Source organism: Chionomys nivalis, chromosome 10 (assembly GCF_950005125.1).
Source record: "Chionomys nivalis chromosome 10, mChiNiv1.1, whole genome shotgun sequence".
NCBI classification, from domain to species: Eukaryota; Metazoa; Chordata; class Mammalia; order Rodentia; family Cricetidae; genus Chionomys; species Chionomys nivalis.
The window spans coordinates 41,778,272-41,794,181 of NC_080095.1; the positions used below are offsets into that span (position 1 = coordinate 41,778,272).

The 15,910-nt window shown below is 48.3% G+C and overlaps 1 protein-coding gene across 6 annotated transcripts in view; it reads right to left on the bottom strand.

Moving 5' to 3' along the window:
* Rgs6 (regulator of G protein signaling 6) overlaps positions 1-15,910 on the bottom strand; it is a 523,367-nt gene that overhangs the window by 19,516 nt on the left and 487,941 nt on the right. For 3 of the 6 annotated variants that reach the window (XM_057782284.1, XM_057782282.1, XM_057782283.1), the window contains exons 16-17: positions 7,515-7,604; positions 3,958-4,011 (exon numbers count right to left, since the gene is read on the bottom strand). In XM_057782284.1, the coding sequence (XP_057638267.1) occupies positions 3,958-4,011; positions 7,515-7,604 (144 nt within the window). The remainder of the gene's footprint in view (positions 1-3,957; positions 4,012-7,514; positions 7,605-15,910) is intronic. The other 3 variants (XR_009057823.1, XM_057782286.1, XM_057782285.1) reach the window with 2 other exon arrangements.

Below are 15,910 nucleotides of genomic sequence, written 5' to 3' on the forward strand. Positions count from 1 at the left end.
GTGAGTGATGGGTTTCCCACCGAAGGACCCCAGAGGAGATAGCACGAAAGGCAGCCCACAGTGATTGTCAGGTGTTTTCTAATGCTGATGTCATATTATAGCCATTGTGGAAAGGGAGTGGCTTAGTGAGAAAGACCAGCGAGAGATGGACTCTGGCTCATGAAGGGATCCCTGCCCTGAAGACTGACCCCGCTGCTGACCTCTGGACAACTGCCACCTTGCCTTCCATATGACATGGGATGGACCAACCTAGCAGCGATGATCAGCCCAACAGCAGTTAAAGCGTGTACTGTTCCTGCAGAGGACTTGAGTTCAGCCCTCCAGTACCCACATCTGGGGTCTCACACCTGTCTGTGACCCTGAAGCCAAGGGATCTGACCCCTTTGTCTGGACTTCAAGGGCACCAGACACATTCCCCCAGTTAATAAAACATGTAAGACAGAGTTAGTCAACCGAGCATTTGGTACTGGCCACGGAAACCTGGACCGCGTCTTGGTTGATATGATACATTAAGAATGTTTGAAAAAGTCCTGGTACATTTTATTTAGCTAAGGCCCATTTTTGTCTGGCTTGGCACACATGGCCCCTTTCTCTTACCTTGGAGTGTAGGACTCTCATCTTCCTGCTACTCAGAGCACGCTCCTGTCAGTAAGTCCCTAATACGCAGTCTTCTGAGCAATTCTGAGTTTGTCTGCCCCTTTCTTTGGTCTCTCTGTACCTTCCACCTTTGCTGTCTACCTCTTGGATTCTAGACTTTTCTAAAACAGGTTCCTTTGGCCTAATTCCATGTTTGAAAGCCCTTTGAGGAGTTACAGTGTATCATCGTCCTCTCTGAAGCTAGAGCTCGTTGAACAAGGGCCCTGTGTACAGTGGTGGATTACTCACTGTGCACAGGCGGCTGATGGTGGAGGCTGAGAAAAGCCTGTGATGAACGGCCAGAGGGGTGCACACGGGGCTGGGCCCACCAAAGGGAGTTCTAAGGCAGAGTGCACTACTACTATGGGTTAGCTACAGCCCCATCCCGGATTCTCATCCACATTTGGTTCTGAACCCGGCCTTTGCCGTCAGATAAGCAGGATTTTAGGTAAGCTATATGGTTCCACCAGTCTGCCAGATGACATAATACTGGGTACAACACCCTCCACATTTTCCTGGCACCGTAAAGCCCTGGGTGACTTCAAATGAAACTTTCGCTGGAGGGAGAAGCCCTCCCAGCACCACTTCCTCGGATGGCCAGGCCTCTGCACTCTACGAGCATGGCCTTAGGAATGCCTCCATGAAACGCTCAGCCACTCCTTAGGAATGGATGTCTTTGGTCTCTGACAGGCAGCTCCTCAATGCCATGACATGTCCTGAGACTCGGCCTTCTCTCTGCAGCTGTTCCTCCTTTATCAAGGACAGAATTCTGGACTCACGTTCAGTCTGACTAGGCTCTAGCCACTCGAATGAAATCCACCATCAATTGATTAATCCTAAATGACAGCCCCAAACCCTTATTAGTGAACTGCTTTGCTTTTCCCTACAAGTTCTCCATCAGTGGCGAATATGGATAGTCTGCTTATCGATCTCAGCGACATGGAAATACTAAACCAGCCCTTCGTTTTGTTCATGGTAAGCAGAGGAAACACAAGAAAATCTTCCTTTTCTTCCTTATCCTCCTCATCTTTATGGAACAATGTAAACCTTCTTTTAGAGAAGGTGAACACTTTGTGTATATATCATATTAAGAAAGCAGGCATATTTATGGGTTGGTTAAAATACTGGGATGTTGAGCCACTGAGTTTGAGTAGCAGAGAGATGGTCTCTGGGGTTGGGGTGTTACCTACAGCTCACAAGGAGCAGGGAAGGGTCAGTGGCAATACATGGCTATCACAGAACCAGAAAGCCCGAATGTATCACCTAGTAGAGTCTTCCCTTCATGAAAGAATCTCCGGGAATTGCTTTTAAAACCTGGAGCCTTTTGCCACATAAATGCCTAAGTCTCAAGAGCTTGGTTGTTTTTCTGCTTTCCAGCCGTTTCTTTGTGAATTCACATGGCATGCCAGCCATACGGAGAGGCAGGCGCTTTCCTGTTCTACTCATCCACAGACCTTCGAGGTCCACCGAGCTGACAATACTTCCGAGGTGAAGGGATACCAATAAATGCCCTTCACAGACCTTCGCTGAGACTGTCTTTGCCTCTCCTGATACCCACTTCTCATGGGAAGCAACCTGAAGAAGCCTGCACATCTTGTCCACGCACCAGGTTTCCTCTCTAAACCTCGTCCTCTCCGTCTGCCTAAAGAGTATGCACAGGGCTGTCAAGAGCTCAGCTAGCCCACAAAGAAAACTCTCTTTTCTCAATTTGCACCTGAAAGTCCTGGTTGCCTCTATGGCTTGCTTTTAACTTGTCGGCTTAATCTCTAAACCTCTCCTATTTACAGCAGCCAGGACACAGCTCAATACAGAACACCCCCTCCCCCCGGTTTCTATGAAGCTATTGTGGTGGCCTACGAAGAGGTTCAACGGGCCTGGCCTCTGACAGTGCATGTGTCACCTTCATGACCACATGGCCACAGCAAACCAGCTGTAAGGACAAGGGGCCAACAGGTCTCCCGGTCTGCAGGTTTTCTCTTGTGAGAAAGCCTACGAAGACAGAGGCGCTTCGATCTTTTAATTGCCACCTACCTACCTGAGGTGTGATGATGTATACATTTGGTGGATTCAAAATCACGGTTACATGTCGTTAAAATGCATCCTGCTACGACAGGAAAATGGCTACGTAGCTGTCAACCCAGGATTTCTTAGACTATTTAGAAAGGACTGAAAGGGCACTAATCATACAGTAGTCATGTTTTACAAGGACTTTGCTCTTCCACAGAGGTGAGGAAACAAGGCAAGTTAGCCTCGGTGGGTCCCGCTCTTTGGGAAGAGCAAGGTGGCCAGTTCCAAGTGCCCTGCAACTGCTATTTTGGTTGCTGATAGTTTGATATTAATAGTACAGGCAAGGTTCCATGAACTCAGTGACTTCTTCTAGACCAGTCAGTATGCACCCAGTCTAAGGCTTGGAGAAGAAGCCACCATGGGAAGGGGCGATGTTTCTGCCCTGTGCCATGTAAGCCATGGCATAGATCCCAGAGGGACCCTACTAACTGCTCTTGCCTGCCTCCCTTTGTGTCATGCGTGAGTCTCTGCCTCACCAAGCTGTTGTGGAAAGGGGAAAGGCCATTTCCCTGCAGGGACAGGGAACCTCTATCCTGTATGTACTCCTTTATCAGAATTAGGGACTAGGGAGATTGGTAAACCCTTGGCACAGTTATGGGACTCAGAAACTGTCTTCCTCTCCAGGCCGCACTATGCAAATGAGGCTGACAAGGGACCTCAAGGGCTGTGGGTACTCATGCAGAGGTCACCAGCGCACACACAACAGCTGGACCACAGTGCCACACCCCATGCAGCGCGGTTGCTTCCTGCACACAGCAAAAGCCACCTACACTGCAGCAGCTTGCGACCCACACTAACGACGGTCAGGGTTCACAGAGGGAAATTTGGATTTTTTTTTTTTTTTTTTTTTTTTTGAGGCGAGTGATGGTTCTCAGCCAATTTGGTTTGTGGTTTGTTCCAAGGCCTTCTCCCCAGGCCGCTGTAGAAGATGCTCAGATGGCCCAGCCCCAGGAGCAGTAAGGTCCCTTCCTCCTCAGCCTCAAAAAGAGGTCACAGGTCTCATCCTGTGGCCGGGTGCAGGCTGGGCCCTGAGCTGTGAACCTTCTGCAGGGGGTGGGGGGATGCTTGCTCTTTTTGCAATCCCATCCCTGGAAGAGAAGCTGCAGACACTGGCAAAAGAAAGGGGTGAGGGGAGAGGAGGGGAAGCACTGAACTCCCGCCCACCAAAAAAAAAAAAAAAAGGACAAAAAAGATCTGAAAACCCAAAACCCAAAGCGAAAGGAATGTGGAGGGCAGAACACCAGCTGAACTTACCACACTGCGCGTGAACTTTTCTAGGGAAGTTCTACGACCTTGCTCACTTTCTGGCTTTAAGGGGGAGAAAAAAAAAGGGGGGGGTAGGAAGAAAAATACAGGGGAAAAAAATCTTCAGCTTTCACGTGATTTCTAAACAGCAGCAGCCACAGCTAAAGAACAAAACACAAAAGCCAAATGCGGCAAAATGTGCAGAGAAGCGGCCAGAGCTGTTGGCAGAGCTGATGAAGAGCAGGAAAACAGAAGCCCCGGAGAAACACTGCCTCTCTGGCACCCAGGGAAGTGAGAGGAGGGAATGGGCTTTTATAGAAGGGCCATGGGTGGTACTGCAGGGCCTTCGCCTTCTGGAGCTCCCTGGTAGCCATTCAAGATGGCTGCTTGTTGCAGGGCCCTGGGTGGTTGTGGCCAGGAGGTCCCTGGGCCTCCAAGTGTTGACACAGAACAGACTAGCTCTGAGGGCTATCCATGTATGGCAGTGCTGGGATCCCGATGGGACTCCCGAAGCAGCCAGGGCTGAGTCCTGAATTCATCCATGAGTGTGGGTCAGGACTGTTTTTCTCTCTTGAGGATTTTTCTGCCTAGAGGAACAGCTGCTAACTTCAGCGCCTTCCTAATGATTTTCTGTGTCCTGAGAGCAAGCAGAGGCTACTCAAGTACTTTGCAGTGACAAAGGGGGCTGAGGCCTCCGGAAACAAGCCTAGCTCTGAGCAGAAAACAGTTTCTCAGGTCCCAAGTGGTAACACTTCTAAGCCGAACTGGGGATGGCTTCAGGAGGCTCAGCATCCTCCTGGGGGAACTGTTAGTTCAGCAGAGGCAAGAGAAGGCAAAAGCCGAAAATGTTCTACTACAGGCCTCTCAGGAGGAAGAGATATGGTGCCTGCCTGACCCTTTCCCCAAGTTTCCTACCCAGAAAGCATGGAATTCTATCCCAAATGCCTTCCGTCTTGATTTAGAGCCCCGTTTCAGCCCAAGGTTGACAAATTCAGAGGACACACACAGCACACACGACAAATACTTGCAACTTGGGAACTGAAGAAGCACCTAGCTGTCTGTGGGTCTAGAATGTGCTGGAAACAGGGGCCAGGCAAAGGCAGCCATCCTTGGCATCCACCCATGCCCCCTAGTGACTTAACCAAGCTCCTAAAGACAGACATGAAGTTGCAGAAGGAAAACACAAGACAAATGACATGTGACCATAGAGTTGGGCTGGGCTTTCTTCTCAGATAGGATCTGTGAGATCCATGTCTGGTCCATACCCTGAGTCTGCTATGGAGGGGGGACAAAGCTCAGCTCTCATCCTAAAGACACCAGAGGGCAGAGTCAAGTCAAGCCAATTCTAGACCTGTTACTCTTATCCCCTGGCCACATTTCCTTTGAGCTGCTATGGAAACCCATCATCACTGCTACATCATTGTCAATCAAAATCCAGTTCACCCTCCTTTAGAATCTAGTTCTCCAGAGCAACTACCCTCTCCTCTGAGGATAGCAGAAAAGAGAAAGAGCCATTACAACAGAGCATAAGTCTGTGCTTCTAGACTCTACCAGGCATGGTTCTCAGCTGAAACAGGAGGCCGATTCTTACTGTCTGGGGCTGGAGGGAGGTTGGAGATCTCACTCGCTATCAGAGGATGAACCACAGCACCACTGGAATCTGATGCTCTGGGCCTTCCTGAAGGTGCTTAGTTCCAAATCTGGTGCCTGGAGACTCTCAGGAAGACATGGATGGGAAAGCACCACTATCTGGGGGAAATAACTGCTCCATACTGAAAAGATGAGCAGGTACCCTGGCTTTCTGCCAGAAGAACATCCTTTAATTTGAGGGCTGTGGGGTAACTACTGAACTTCATATTTGTAACCTTTCCTGGGAAGGGGTTAGTTGCTGCCCCATTCCCCTGGCCTCCTGACTGCTGCGTCGGGAGGGATCTGCAAACTCAGCTAGTTTAGCCCGCTTCCTGGATTGAGGTGCATCTTCCCTCCCCACAACCATGGGGAGACTAAATGGCATCTGACCTTTACTCTAAATGCTTATGTAGCTAGGCACAGATTGGTGAAATTGCTAGAGCCTTAAATGTGCCCTAACTGGGGTCAGTTTAGGGGACCTGAGCCTCAAGAAATAAAAAAAATTCAAATAAAATAAATCTTCCCTTGACTTTCTCCCATGAGACTTAAGTGCCCAAAGTCTCTATGACCTTGATCTTTCTTCCAGTGCTTGAAAAAGTGGGTAGCAGAGCCACTTTGTGTGGGGGAGTCTCATCCCCAATCTACAGGAACCTATCCTCCAAAAAGGGAATTGGCCAAAGGTTTCATATTCTCCATCCCATGAGCTCAACTCCAAGAGGGGCTTGGAAAGTAGCAGAGCTGAGCTTTTTTGACAGTAGAACTTCTGGAAGGTCTCTCACTATTCTCAGAGTCTTAGGAGTCTTAGGGCAGGGGGTGGGCTGTAAGAACAAGAAGGTAGAAGTAAATGCTCTCCAGGACCCTGGAGTTACATGGTACCAACCAGATGGGCAGACAGGCAAACATGTGGTACAGTTGCCAGTACACAGAGAAGAGTGTGATGCTGAAGTTAGCCCAACAGAAAACCTGCGGATGGACAACCGTGCGTTTGGGGACTAGGGTTTGGATACCAGCAGAAGAGAAGTGTGCATGTGTGTGCGTGCATGCGTGTGTGCAGTGAGAATGGAAGTCGTAGAATCTGGAGCAAGTCGAGTCACACTTGACCCCACATGGCCTTCAGGTTGGAGCGGAAGTGTCCAGAAGGTTGGTGTGTTCACCAGACTCATGAGCCCTACCTTTTGCCCTCCCTTTTCCTAGCCCATGTATCATTCTTGCATTCCTTCCCCACCCCTTCCAGGCACTCTCATCATCCACATGCTGAGGGGCTCGGGGCTCTGTGAACCAAGTCTCCAAGGGCTGTAAGAGCCATGATTTAATTCCAAGTGGAAGAGGAGGAGGAAGTAGTTGGGAGGTGGTTACTTCCTAGTTAAAGTAACCGGGAAAAACTTCAGAGAAATGGTGAGCCAGGCTATAACGAGAAGGGATCAATGCCCTATTTTAGTGATGATTCAGATGTCTGGTGGATCCGCTAAAACTGGCAAGACTTTCTTTCCCGGGGTGGGGGGTGGGGGTGTCCTGATCCTCACTTCATAGTCCCTTTCTAGTCAGGTTGAAGAGAAGGACCTGTTGGGAATGACTGAAGGGAACTGGCAGTGAAAAATCCCTCTGCTATCCTAAGATTTGCTTGGGTCACTGCCAACCTGACATTCTGGAGTCGAGCCACTGTGGCAATATTTGTTCACCCTCCTCTCACTGTAGGCAAAACAGGCAGACAGAGGGAATGGGAACATGGAGGCACAATGCCGTATCCTGGGTATCGGGGGAGGCTGGGACAGTAACCTTCCTCGCTGTTTTTGATTGGAGAGGGGCAGACAGAAAAGGGGAGAGAAGAAAAGTAAATAAACAAAACCCAAGGGATGATATTCTCATTTTACACCAGCAGCAAGCAGCAGCGAGAGTCAACAGTGCTAAGAAAGACAAGCTTGCCCTTCCCAAGATACCTTCTTCTTGGCCAGCAACAGGTCCTGGTAAGCATTGGACCGCAGGAAGCGCGCGTAGCTGTCACTCTTCATCAGCTTATAGATGTGCTCCTAGGGAAGAAGAGGAGACATGAGAAAGAACTGTCAGCTGGAGCTAAAGGACCCGACAATCCACCTGACCTGGGGGCGTGTGGGCACAGGAACCTAGGGACATTTGAACGGAGCTAGGAAAACTTGCAGTGTGTCCCACCTCTCCCACGTCACATGTCAAGAAATAAACAAGCAAAATGGCAGTTTCTCTTACAGAGCAAGAGGTTCATGTCTCAAAGGATTTGTAGTCAGGTCTCAGGGTCATGTTGGGGATATGCAGTGGTTAAAGCTGTAGTAGCAACAGTTGGGGGAAATGACTGGTATTGCTCCAAAACTGGGGAGACTCGCAAGGTAACTATGACGAGTGAAAACGTTGCTCCTCAGTTATACCATCTGATTTCATTTATAGCACAGGCTCGAAAGGACAGATTAGAGAGCTAGAGAACAGATTAGTGGTGGCCAGAAGTTAGGAATGGGGCAATAGGTGGTTATACAAGGTAACAGGAAGGATCTTTGTGGTGACGGATGGTTCTGTATCTTGGCGCATCTGCACAGGTGATACAGATGTGAAAAATGAAGCACACACATACGCGAGTGCAAATACAACTGGCAAACCTGAACAAAATCAATGGATGGTGGCGCCATCATTACAATAAGTTACAATAATAACTCTACTCCAGTTTTGCAAGATGTTACCACTGGGGAGCTGGATGAATGGTCCATCTCTGTAGTCTTTAACAACTTTCCGGGAGTCTACAAGTGTCTCTAAATAAAAAGCACAGCTTCAAAAAGGAGCCTAGAGGGTCTGAGGAGATGGTCCAGTGGATAAGAGCTCATACTGTGCAAACACCAGGACCTGAGTTTGAACTTCCAAGCACCCATGTAAAGAGCTGAGCACGGCTGTGGGTACCTACAAATCCAGTGCAGTAGGGGGCAGAGATGGGTGGGTTGGATCTCTGGGGCTTGCTGGCTGCCAGCCTAGTTCTAGTATCAGTGAGACTCTGTCTCAAGGAAATAAAGTGGAGACTTAATAGAGCAGGATACTGGACATCCACCTGTGGCTTCTGTATGTGTATACACAGAACATGCATATGCACACACACATACACACACGGAAACAATATAATTGAATCGGCCTGTGTCCATTAGGGTCATCATCTTGGTCTGGAAGGTGACTCTTCACGATTGGCTCATAGAGCACCTGGGCACACATGCCAGGCCTAAGGGTAGCATCTAGGAGGAGGCTACTGCTATTGCTGCATCCCCAAGGCTCTGAGAAGACCCATGCCCTTGGCCCAGCATATGACCCCTGGCTTGCAACTAATTCCTCAAGGCACACGTTCTTTCTCACAGTCTATTCTTCTCAAAGGCAGACAGTTCCGGCCCGCAAACAGAGAGGCATGGAGGAAGGATGGTTTGTCTATGGAGGCGAGCCTGTCTGGCCCAAGAGCAGTGCTACGGGGAGGGAGAGTAGGCTATCCGAGATGGTGGAGTATTAGCTGGCAGCTGGCCTGGTAAAGGAAACTTTGACCCTTATAGTGTTCCCTGCCCCTTCAGAAGGCTAGGCAATGGCCTCAGTGCCAAAGGAGATCTGGTCAGTGAGGAGAGACAGCCCAGCTGGAAGTCAGGGCTTACCCCTGGGAGCCTCTTTCTGGCTTCTCTTCCCAGAGGACACCATGTATGGAGGTGGCGGAGACCTCACATCAGTTGGGGAGGTCACGTTTTTCTTCATTTTAATTAATTTTTATTTGTAATAGTGTTTTGCCTACATGTATGTCTGTGTACCATGAGCATGCAGTGCCTGGAGATGTCAGAAGAGGGCATCAGATTCCCAGGAACTGACAGTTGTGGGTGCTAGGAATCAAACCCAGGTTCTCAAGAAAAGTATCCAGTTCTCTTTCTAGCCCTGAGGATTGGGGAAGGGTGGGGGACTGTAGGAGTTTTGGGGGGTTGGGTGGTTGTAGCCTGGCTAGAGAATCCTGGAACAATGGCCAGACTGTGCCAAGATGTCTCCCTACCCAGCATAAAAGGCACATAGCCAAGACCCAGAATTAATCAAGGTGCCTATCAGTTTACAAACAGATAAAGGACATGTGGGAAATATATTTTACACACACAGTCTTTAGCCTTGAGAAGGAAAGCTGCCCTTTACCATGGTGTAGATGAACCTAGGTGAAAGGCAATAAGAAATCAGGCACAGAATAACAAATTCTCTGACTCTGCTTACACGGGAAGCTAACACATCAGACTCATGAAAGCAGAAAGAGTGACCGCTGTCAGAGACTGACGTGTGCAGGGGAGGGAGCCTGGGGGATGCTGGCCACAGGAGACACACTTCCTTTGGACAGGAGGGATAAGTTCAGCATATCTAGAGTACACCATGGCTGACTATAGTTCATCACAGGATCTGGTCATTGTGAAATTTTGATTTAAAGTTTTCACAATTAAAATAAAACAGCATGGGGAATGATAACCATGTTAGATTACTTGATTCAGACATTTTCAGGGCACACACGTTAACACATGTTTACACCATGAACACAGATGATGTTTTACCTGTCACTTATAAATAATGAAAAACAAAAATGAAAACAGAACAGAAGAAATGCATTGGCTATACCAGGAACCTCTGCAGCCCATCCCCAGCGGAGCCCCAAAGGGTACTGGGATCAGTTTCTTTCTTCCTAAGATGCCCCATATTTACAAAAGTTGGGTAGCCATATCACAGACACTGAGAGAAACAATAAATGGGACCTCCTGAAATTAAAAAGCTTCTGTAAGGCAAAGGACATGGTCAACAAGACAAAATGACAGCCTACAGAATGAGAAAAGATCTTCACCAACCCCACATCAGACAGAGAGCTGATCTCCAAAATTACAAAAGAACTCAAGAAACTGGTCACCAAAAGAACAAATAATGCAATAAAAAAATGGAGTACAGACCTACACAGAGAACTCTCAACAGAGGAATCTAAAATGGCTGAAAGACACTTAAGAAAATGTTCAACATTCTTAGAGAAATGCCAATCAAAACAACTCTGAGATTCCATCTTATACCTGTAAGAATAGCCAAGATCAAAAACACTGATGACAACTTATGCTGGAGAGGTTGTGGGGTAAAGGGAACACTCCTCCATTGCTGGTGGGAGTGCAAACTGGTACAACCCCTTTGGATAACAGTCTGGCAATTTCTCAGAAAATTATGAAACAACCTTTGTCAAGACCCAGCAATATCACTTTTAGGTATATATCCAAAGGATGCTCAATCATACCACAAGGACATGTGCTCAGCTATGTTCATAGCAGCATTGTTTGTTATAGCCAGAACATGGAAACAACCTACATACCCCTCAACTGAAGAATGGATAAGAAAAATGTGGTACATTTACATAATGGAGTACTACACAGCAGAAAAAAACAACATCCTTATATTTGCAAGCAAATGGATTTATCTAGAAAATCATATTGAATGAGGTAACTCAGACCCCAAAAGACAAATACCATATATACTCACTCATAAGTGGCTTTTAGACTTAAAGCAAAAAAAAAAAAAAAAAAAGCAACAAAAAAACAGCCTACAATTCACAATCCCAGAGAACCTAGACGACAATGAGGACCCTAAGAGAGACATACATAAATCTAATCTACATGGGAAATAGAAAAAGACAAGGTCTCCTGAGTAAACTGGGAGCATGAGGACCATGGGAGAGGATTGAAGGGGAGAGGAGAGGAAGGGAGGGGAGCAGAGAAAAAATGTACAATAAAACCAAAAAAATAAAAATAAAAAGTTGGGTGGCATCCTCACCAATGAAAAGGGACAGGCAAAAAATGCCGGGAATTAGTGGCTGCTTTGGAGACTGTGTTCTCAGTGAACAACCTTAACGTGAAATATTTTTCAGAAAACCTCACAGAAATATCCAGCCCCCCCACCACCACCACCACCAGTTTAAGTCCCTGGATGATAGCGACAGTGTGTCTTCATCTTTTAGAGAGGCATCCTGTCCGGCACAGGGTCATTTAGTTGTGTTTACACCATGCTGTGGGTGATTTGGCTATAGCTTAAGCATGCTCCCCCAAGGCTCAGAACCTAGTTAGTGCCTATAAGAAAGCTGGGTTCTCACCCCCTCTCTCATCATGAGCTCTCTCCTCACACACGCTCCTTGCCATATTGAGACATAGTAAGAAGGCCTTCATCAGAGCCCCAACAGATAGGTTTGCCTAATCTTAGAATTTCAGGCTTCAAAACCGAATCAAATACATTTTTTTTTCTGCTCTGCAACACACGTATCCTTGATTAGTTTGTTATAGAAACAGAATACACACTAATGCAGGGTTTTCTGGTTCACTAAAATGCTTGTTTGAGTTTAATGTTCAGTGTTGCTTTAATTTATGACTGGCCTAAGCAACTACTTACTTGCTCTGTCTGGGAGGAGAGGATCATATCCTCATGAAGGGCTGTGAACCTCTGAACCTCTTAGCACAAACACCCTTCTCTGCCCCAGAGCCTGGATCTGGGGTGTCACTGCTCTTGGCTTTCATTCGATATCTCTAAATTGATCTACCTGCCGCACACCGCGCCCCCGTGTCTGCGCTCTGTGCACTGGCACCCAATTCCCGAGCTTCGGGCAAGGGGCTGGAGGTTAAAATACACAGACACACACACAGAGACAGCGACACGGGTCATCCTTGAATTCCCCAAGAATGCCCCCTTCATTGTGTCCAGGGGAAGCTTATATAGGGATCCTTAACTGATAGCCATGCCCCAGCCAAACCCACCGGAAACCACTCTCCTGCCATCAGGAACTCCTGAGGGTCTCGTGTTCAAAGCAGCTGTAGGCACTCAGATCAGGGGAAAACAAGTTGTTTACAAGAAATTCAAGATCTGGGGTCTCACTGCTCCCAACATCTCCCCTCTAAATTTTTTATAAAGTAGAGGTCCCTCCTGATCACACAGCCTTTTGGTTTCTACTGATTCACTTTGGCCAGCACTCTATGGAACCTGTACTCAGAGAGTGACAGCATCTCCTCAGGAGAATCCTGGCTTTTAGGGAACACAACAGAGCAACTTAAACCTGTAAGACAGGTAGATTCAAGTATCCCAGAGACTGTTGGTTCCTCATACCCCTCAAAGTGAACAGAGGTGTGTGACCATTTCAGACTCGGGACTTTTAGGAGTAGCTTTGGCATGACCCCAGAAGCAGTCAGAAACCACTGTCCCCTAAAATACCCCAGCTGTCATACTCCCGTGGCACATTCATGTCAGCTGAGTGCATGAAGTGGAGGGGAACTCACGAAAGCAGGCTTGCTGCTCTGCAACCACTGAAGGGGCCCCACTTAAATTATCTTTTAGGGAATTTGGGCATTGTCAGTCTAGCTACTTCCTGCTGAGCGGGGACGCTGCATTCTCAGGGGTCGCTGCAATAGGGGAGAGGCCCTGAGGCCCACGCTGGAAGCAGGCCTGGCGCTCTTGCCTGGTTCTCGAGGCAGGTCCCGGGCTTTGCATGCGTTGCAGCCCCTCAGCGCCGGCCGCCTGGAGCTGCTTGGCCTTGGAGCCACAGCTGCTCACACACCACTGCAACATTTTCAGGAGGTCTCGGGGATTCAAACCACATGAATATCGAATAAATCCTTAGGCTCTCATTGTATGTGGAGACAAAAACAACCTTTCCAAAACATCAAATTCTTAAGCCCATATTTTAAAGTCAAAATACCTTTCTTAGCAGTTCCTAGAATCAAATGTCTTTCTCCAGACCAGAACACAAAAGACAACACAATCAACATATCATACACCTGTACACATTTATCTTTTTAAGCTATTTACTTTCTATCTTTTCCCAATACATATGTCCCCTCCGGCCGGGGACAACCCTGTTCATTTACCCCTCTTTCTCAGTTGAACTTCACATGCTGCCTGCATGGTGCAGAGACCAAAACCGAGCGAAGGACGTCAGGATTAACACATACCCCAATCCACTCTCACCTTCTGAGGGCGACCTCTCAGCGTTTCCTAGTTCCTGAAATCTGGGTGGAACCTCCAATTGCCGTGCACTGCGCCCCCTGTGTCTGCGCTCTGTGCGCTGGCACCCAGTTCCAGAGCTTCGGGCAAGGGGGCTGGAGGTTAAAATACAGAGACAGCGACACGGGTCATCCTTGAATTCCCCAAGAATGCCCCCTTTATTGTGTTCAGGGGCAGATTATATAGAGATAGCCACGCCCCAGCCAAACCCACCAGAAACCACTCTCCTGCCATCAGGAACCCTGGAAGGTCTCGTGCTCAGAGCAGCTGTAGGCACTCAGATCAGAGGATTATAAGAAATTCAGGATCTGGGGTCTCACTGTTCCCAACATCTGCCATTACAATCATAGGGGCAAATGTTAACTCTGAGTAAAGATGACTTACTGTCTCTTTTTTTTCTTTTTTTAAAAATGAAGTATCATCTCTGTCTGGCTAACAGAGCTGGTGGCTCCTGAGTCATCGGCAAAGGCCTGTCCCAAGATCCGGACCCTCTCCAAATCTCTCAAACAATGCATCTCTGCTGCTGCTTCTGGCTTCTGGGAATCTAAATGCTGAGGCTATGCTTCACAACCCTCTGCTCCCCGCAGGGTAGGAGGAGGCCTCTCCTAACCTGGCCCTTCTGGCCTCAGCCACAGATTTCAACCCGAATCTACTTAATTCCTATTCCCTTAATGCAGCCAGGAAAAACCTGGGTTCATCAACAAAACTGACCTTGTCACCTGAAACAGAGCAGGAAAAGGAAAGTGTTTAAAGATTTAATCATGGCTTCGTTCACAAGATATTTATTGAGCATCTAGTAGACGCCAGGCACTGAGTCTGACTAAGACAAAGAGAACTTTTTTATCACAGAACTTAGCATCTATAGACAAGAGGACTCTCTACCAACACGCACATAGCCATTTGAGCAAAGGGCTGCAAAGGTGTCCAAGTACAGCCACTATGCTTGGGTGTGGCTAGGGCTGAGCGGATCTTCCTGGGTGGGGAATGGCGGGCCATCGACTAGAAAATGACTTCCCAAGGTAGGAGGGTCTGAGCAGACACTGAGAAGGTGTGTCTTAGCTCTATAGGAGCCAAGGGGAGGGGATAGAGCCAGTATGGAATGATCCCACAGAGCGGGTAGACAGTGGACTATGGCTCACTCTCCAAAGTGTGGACACCACTGTTACCTTCCCTAAGTGGCCAACTCCAAAGTCGCACACCCAGGCAAGGACAGTGTGAGGGAAGGGTAGCTGCCATGGGCTTGCTCTCTCTTATACTTTTTTACTAGCATTATGAAGCCTCAAATCACCCTACATGAGTATGGAGGGAGAGGGAGAGGGAGAGAGGGAGAGGGAGAGGGAGAGGGAGAGGGAGAGAGAGAGAGAGAGAGAGAGAGAGAGAGAGAGAGAGAGAGAGAGAGAGAAGTAGCCCTAGCATCCTAGTATTCAGGTCTGACAAAACCAGGCTTTTGACACACTACAGGTCTCTTAGGCCCCCTGTGGGGGTCATAGCGCCAGCTTCCCTCTGGCCTGAGCCTGGCTTTCCCATAGCCTAGGGATTCGGTGACTCCCTTGTCCTGTTCCTCCTCCCCGAAACAAAGAAATGTTGCCTTTGATGTCAGGAAAGTGTGTTCCTTCCAGCTTTGTCTAGGAAACACAAAGACAGTAAACAGGGGGTGGGTGAACCCAGAACTGAGATTTTTCTGGGAATAAGAATTAAGATCAGACTCAGGGTCTCTGGCCATTTCCCAAATGCAATGAGTTTATCACCGCCAGGGACAGCAAGTGGACAAAGCTCTTGGCAGTGACCTCTGCTGATTTATGAAGGGTTCTGGTGTGTTTTCCCCGCTCTGCCGACAACTGGTCCTAAGGGAAATGTGTATCTACCTCCGCAAAGTACGAGAGAGCCACTGGCGACTCAGCCAGATCCCGGGTGCGGAAACGGGCTGGAGAGAAAGAAATCTGCTCCTTTCTTCTTTGCCTCTTCTTGCCTTCTGTCTGGCCCTCACTTCCCTCTTCTTTCCCTCCACCTCCCTCGGTCTATCAGGGAGATGAGGATTGACTCCATGGCCACCCTGAAGGGAGGACAAAAATGTCTCCATCTGTCTTAAGAAACCAGTGCTTTAGGACCTGAATGGCATGGGTGTGTTAGCCACACACTTCCCAGTACTGGGAAGGACTCAACATCCTCTGATGAACCGTATCCCCTTCATTTTCCCTCCCTGTGCCCGGCTCACCTGTAGATAAACCCTCTGCTTGCCAGGAGGATGGCTGAGGTCAGTAAGAGTCTAGGAAAGACGTAGTAGGAGCCGGGGTGAGCAAGCGAACCATGC